Source organism: Grammomys surdaster, unplaced genomic scaffold, assembly GCF_004785775.1.
Source record: "Grammomys surdaster isolate TR1022 unplaced genomic scaffold, NIH_TR_1.0 126131, whole genome shotgun sequence".
Taxonomy (NCBI): Eukaryota; Metazoa; Chordata; class Mammalia; order Rodentia; family Muridae; genus Grammomys; species Grammomys surdaster.
In genome coordinates, this window is record NW_021620939.1 from 6042660 (window position 1) to 6048659 (window position 6000).

General features: G+C 39.5%; 1 protein-coding gene across 2 annotated transcripts in view; it reads right to left on the reverse strand.

Moving 5' to 3' along the window:
- The window catches only part of Rbm5 (RNA binding motif protein 5), a 30167-nt gene that overhangs the window by 12964 nt on the left and 11203 nt on the right, over positions 1 to 6000 (reverse strand). For both annotated transcript variants that reach the window (XM_028756844.1, XM_028756845.1), the window contains exons 7-10: positions 3761 to 3844; positions 2949 to 3009; positions 1624 to 1689; positions 1207 to 1367 (exon numbers count right to left, since the gene is read on the reverse strand). In XM_028756844.1, coding sequence (XP_028612677.1) covers positions 1207 to 1367; positions 1624 to 1689; positions 2949 to 3009; positions 3761 to 3844 — 372 coding nt within the window. The remainder of the gene's footprint in view (positions 1 to 1206; positions 1368 to 1623; positions 1690 to 2948; positions 3010 to 3760; positions 3845 to 6000) is intronic.

The following is a 6000-nucleotide window of genomic DNA, read 5'->3' on the forward strand; positions in this document are numbered from 1 at the left end:
AAAATACAGCTTTCCATTTAGGAAGGAAGGAAGGAAGGAAGGAAGGAAGGAAGAGAGAGAGAGAGAGAGAAAGAAAAGAGGCAGAAATTTCTTAACCTGCTTCTGGAGATAAAAAAGAACTGGCTGCTCTTCCAGAGTATCCAGGTTCTATTCCCAGCACCTACATGGCAGCTCACAACCATCTACAACTTCAGTTTCAGGAGACCCAAATATGTACGTGTTGCATGAGCCTAGGAAATGAAATTATCTTCCTGCACCATACAGGGAGAGTTGCCTACTTTGCTCAAGTTCTTTGTCACTGCCTACCTCACTACTACTAAGGAGTCACTATGGCCTAAGAATCAGACATAGTTCTTAGTGCCCTCTTCTGGTGTATAGGCATATATGCAGACAGAATACTGTACATAATAAATACATCTTAAAAAAATTATTTATGCCGGGCGGTGGTGGCGCATGCACTTGGGAGGCAGAGGCAGTCGGATTTCTGAGTTCGAGTCCAGCCTGGTCTACAGAGTGAGTTCCAGGACAGCCAGACAGCCAGAGCTACACAGAGAAACCCTGTCTCGAAAAAAACAATAAAAAAAAAGAACCAAAAAATTATTTATGTATAAGTGTTGCTGTCTTCAGACACACCAGAAGAAGGCAGAAAATTCCATATTCATTCCGTTGTAAGCTACTATGTGGTTGTTGGGAACTGAACTCAGGACCTCTGGAAAAGCAGCTGGTGGTGTTCTCAATCTCTGAACCTCTGAGCCATTCATCTCTCTAGTTTTTGCACTTTGATGGTAGGCCTTAAACCCAGAGCCTTGTACACTTTGCCACTAAACAACTCAACATCAAAACGAACATTAAAAAAAAAAAAAAAAAGACTTATTTTTACTTTATATGTATGTAGATACGTATGAGTGCACATGGGTGTCTGCAAAGGCTAGAAGAGGCTAGATGGGATTACAGGTGGTTGGTAAGGCACCTAAAAGGTCATAGGAACTGAACTTAGGTCCCTGGGAAGAGCAATGAACACTCAATGACTGAGCCATCACTCTAGCCTGCAGATTTTTCTTTAAAAAGAAAAGACTTGGCAGCAAGCTATACTTAACTGCTCAGAATATTACTGCCCTCTTAACGGCACACTAAATATGCTATTTTTTCAAAAAAGAAAAAGGGGATAGGAGGGATGAACTCTGAAAGCTCAATGGAGAACCTCACCATTGCAGAAGATAGTTGCACAAATGCAAAGCCTCTGTTCTGTTGTGTCTGTTTGTCTTTTATGAGGCGAATGTTATTGACAGCTAAGGAAGCATAGGGAGATAGCGCTGTCATGATGGAATCCACCACAGTGTGCGGAGCTATGTTCCGAAGAATGATCGCTGTTGGTAAATGAGAAAAATAACAATTAAGCTTTCTCACCATCAATGCTTTTTAAAGGCAGGTTTACAGGCAAAAATATACATTTTTGTAGGTTCTGGTATATTTTTCACCCTGATAGACTAAGAAAATTCCAAAGATCAATCTTCCGCCGGGCAAACTAAAGCAGTGGATGCTCATTTTAAAAATGTAAGGGACCCGAGCTTGCTGAGAGGTCAACTTTTAACATAAAAGTCAAAGGATCATGTTTGAACTCACTATCACAGTAGTAATCCACGGACTGAACAGACTCTGTAGTTCCTGGGGGTACTTCCTGTTCAGAGTCTAGGAGGAAAGGAGATTCAAATGAAGACAAACAAACAAGCCCCACTTCTTTCTTTTCATGGCCGTTGGGGGTATGTGTGTCAAATCAAGGTCCCTTGTGCATGCTTGGTAAGAGCTCTGCCAGAGAATATTCATCTTCACCTCCCCAAAGCATTTTCTTTTTGTTTCCAATAGTCTTAACATGGTCTTAGTACATAGCCCAGATAAGTCTTGAACTCTTGGTAATCCTATCTCAGTTTCCTGAGAATTGTGAGGATTAGAGACATGAACCACCATTTCCATCTCCAAAATATTTTTAACAAAAAAATACATGATAACTTCTGAAGTACTTATGTATGAGACAGTTTCATGTAGCCAAGGCTGGTAACAAACTTGTTATATAGTTGAGGATGACCCGGACTCTAGATCATCCTGCTTTCATTTCCTGAGAGCCAATCCTTTTTATTTTAAGCATATCTAGCAGACACTTTTTTAAAAAAAAGTTGTTGTTGTTGGTGTCTCTTTGCATGGCATATGCACATGCTCATTCACATGTGTGTAAGTGCAGGGAGAAGCCCATGTCTGGGGTGCCTACTGCTTATCTTATTTCTTGACAAGGTTTTTCATTCACTTTGAGCTGACCTATTTTCTAGCTGGCCAGAGTACAAGGGACTGCCCTGTCACACTTCTCTAGCACTACAATTACAATTATGCCACAATGCCCTGCCTAATTTTTCTTTTTAAATTATGTGGTGTCGGAGTTCTGAACTCAGGTCCTTAAGCTTACACAGAAAATGCTTTAGCTACTGAACCGTCTCCCACTCTCTGCCCACTACCATTTTTTGATAATCTTCCTATGTAACTTAGGTTACCTTGAAACCTACTGTTTGGCCCATGCTGGCTTTCAACTTTTTATCCTAATTTCAGCCGAAGTGTGAGATACCATTCGATTTTAAGAAACCTGTGGCTATACTTTAACCTCATAATTCTGAGAGCTAATATGGAATGCACCTACTGGGCCAGTGGGAGACAGTACCATTATGTATTAAACAAAAGCAGATATATCATGCAAACCAGGCGAACAGCACCTTACTTTTGAAAAATAATTTTCTGTTCTTTCACAATCAGCATCAGCATCTACTTAGCCCAAGGTAAAAAGAGTGACGTTATTATGTAAGTTCCTAGTTTAAATATCCTAGAAATCTACATTTTTTTCCTCAGGTTTACAGGCAGTAAGTCAGGTATAATTGCATTTTCCAAACAGCTGAATCCACGCTTACCAAACTTGTCTGCTCCACATCGGAAGCATTTTAGTCTTTTCCTGAAATTGTTAAGGCAGCACTGGAAAAAAAAAAGTTTTATCTGTAATTATTTCTTACATTAGTCCAGGCTTTCTAGTCATCATGTGGGTTAGAGCACTGAGGCCACGGGTAACTCAACAACTAAATATAAAAGCAAAAACTGCTACTATGTATCCTAGACAAAGGGCACGGGCCTAAAATTTTAACATGTGAATTCTTCCAAGAAAAACACTGTAATTTGAAGTAGGAGTCCACTTTCACCAAGATGAGGTGTTTTTTGAAGCAGCCACTGACAAAAGCTCTTTCTTATAAATGGACTGTCATACATACAGACACAATATAACATGAACAGGAACTTTCCCGATCAGACTCATGTGTAGTGAGTAATCTTAGTACTCTCAAAATAGTAAGATTCAACAATCAAGTTCAAAATTCAGCACTGGTGACAGGAGCAATACTACTGCACACCAAGGTTCTCAGGGATGTTTGTTAACACAAGAGAGTAATATAAGAGGGCATGTCAAAAACTGAGACCTTGAAAATTCCATAATCAACAAAGTGAAGCACATCGGAAAATCTTAACTGAAACTCTAGGTTAGAATCCTGGATCTCCATAGAACAAAAACTCTACAGAGGGTCCAGGTATCCTGCCCTCTAATGTCAGCACAGGAAGACCAGAGAAGTCAGGAAACACATAAAAAGTCAGCCATTATTCTAATTTTCTTGTTAAGATATCAAACAAATGGACAAAGAGAAAAACTGTATTTAATTAGGGAAGAATATATGCTTACCTTGTTACAAAGCCAATCTTCAAACTTAGGTCTGGGATTGCTATAATGCATTGCAATGTGCTTTCCTTGAATCACCAATTTTTTCTGTAAAAAAAAAGAAGCAATTAGTTATTCCCATTGTGAGAAATGTGTGTCCATTTTCCCAGGGCAGAGCACACTTCGGAAAAATCAGTGCTCTGGAATTAAATGGACAACATACGGGGAAGACCAACCACCGCCACCTATACTCTGCCCATCCAATGCTTCAGACAGGCAGTAAGAGAATGGGATGCGGAGCAAAGGTAAACGGAGTCAGGGAGTGCTGAGAAAGCTGCCAAACACTACACGCTGACATGCACCAGGCTGTGTCTCCCGCAGAGACACAAGTCCTAATACTTAGCATTGACAGGATGCCTGAGAGTGACGTGTATTTCAAACAGAAGACAGACCTCTTCCAGTTCTGAGGCTGTCTCCTTATTAGCCCTTAACATGGTGTCCTTGGGCTTGGCGTCACCTTTTCCCAGACCCCTATCCTTATATAATGTAAAAGCCTTTGTATTTTCCCTTCCCCCAAATTCTTGCTTCAGGATGTGTTCTTTAGAGGGACAAAGTGGGGGCCTCTCATTTTAAAAGGGAACTTGATCATATCTCCTTCTGAGTAAGGACTACTCTCAATGCTACCAACTCTAAAACAGCTAAAAGGTTTTCTTGACAAATGTGATCATGTCATGTCCTAGATGATCGGTGTGCTTTTTCTCTGAAATGGACTGTACTCTCTTCAGGATGAGTAACCAGGAGGCCAATGAAGTTTCTTCAGGGGGTTAGGAAAGTTCATAAAGTATAATACCTTGTCATTTAAGTCAACCAAGTGAGGGACTTTACTTTGAAAGGTCAAAACTCTTGAGCTGAATCAATAGAGCCAAGAGCATCCCTGGCACCTGCCCCCAAAGAGCCTTCATTTAATAGGAGTGTCTTCTCTGTTCTTGTCACAGGAAGGGGAATGGTGGTTGTACTAGTTGTCAAACACTATCAGAACAGACTTAAATAGGAGATTCAGATTTTAGTTTACACTTTTTGAGACAGGGTCTCACTGTGTGTTTCCAAAATCTGCCTGTCTCTGCCTCTGGAGTTCTGGGATTAAAGGCATGAGCCAACATATCCAGCTCAGATTTTTAAAAGGAGTCTAACCCCTTTACAAATAAATACCGTTGGGCAATTTGGCTCTCACAAATCATACTATCCATTTTGTCTTTGTAGCATCTAAAGGCAAAACTGCATGTCTGGCCGAGTTGGAAAGAATAGAAAGGCCATCTATGCACTATGATGTACAGAAGCAGATATAAGACTGCAACATATCCCACTAGGAGGGATGTGTGTTGGGAGAGACTCCAATCTACCACTGGGTTCCTAATCCTACTGGTCTTTTATTTCTGGAGTGAATTTGAATTATAAAAAATTTACATATTAATAAAGCTTTGTATACATTAAAATTGCAAAACTTTACAATGTCTCATAGGTTTTAATTTCTTAGGTTATCCATTCTGACACAACTACTGTATCAAAACTGGCTGTCAAGAAAATAGACTTACACAGGAAGCTTTACTGTGCACAGTCTAGATTTACTAGAACAGTGTCCATGGTAAGAAATGAATGAAGTTCTACTTTAAAAGACAGGACTGTGATGGTTGGTTACTTATTTATTTAGAGACAGGGTCTCATTAGTTAGTGCTCATTGTCCTGGAACTCATGCTATAGACCAGGCTGTCCTCAAACTCAAGAGATCCAGTGAAGTGCTGAGATTAAAGGTGTGCATCACCATTGCCTGGCTTGATTTTTTATTTTAAAGATAAGAGTCTTACTCTGTAGTCCATGATTGTCTTCCTAACTCACTCTCCTGAGTCTGAGATTACAAGAGTGAGTCACCACACTTGACAGGTTCTAATCTCTGAGCTGAGCATATTAAGATTATAGTCTTATGATACAAGGCCTGACAAGATATTGAGAATCTTCAATACAAATTGGTCAAAAAAATACTCTTATCTTAAATTAAGTCTTGCTATAAATAGTTATTATTGGCCAATTATATAATCTAACTCTTGGGTGACTCGCATCATAAAATGCTGTTAAAAAAACCCACAAGTCAAGTAACTTCCTACTTAAAGGTAGTTAAATATATTGTCCTTTGGGGTTCTTGAAAAAAAAATTTTTTTTTCTAAGTGACTAACATTTAACGTTATCTTGACATAGTATAGAATACGTCA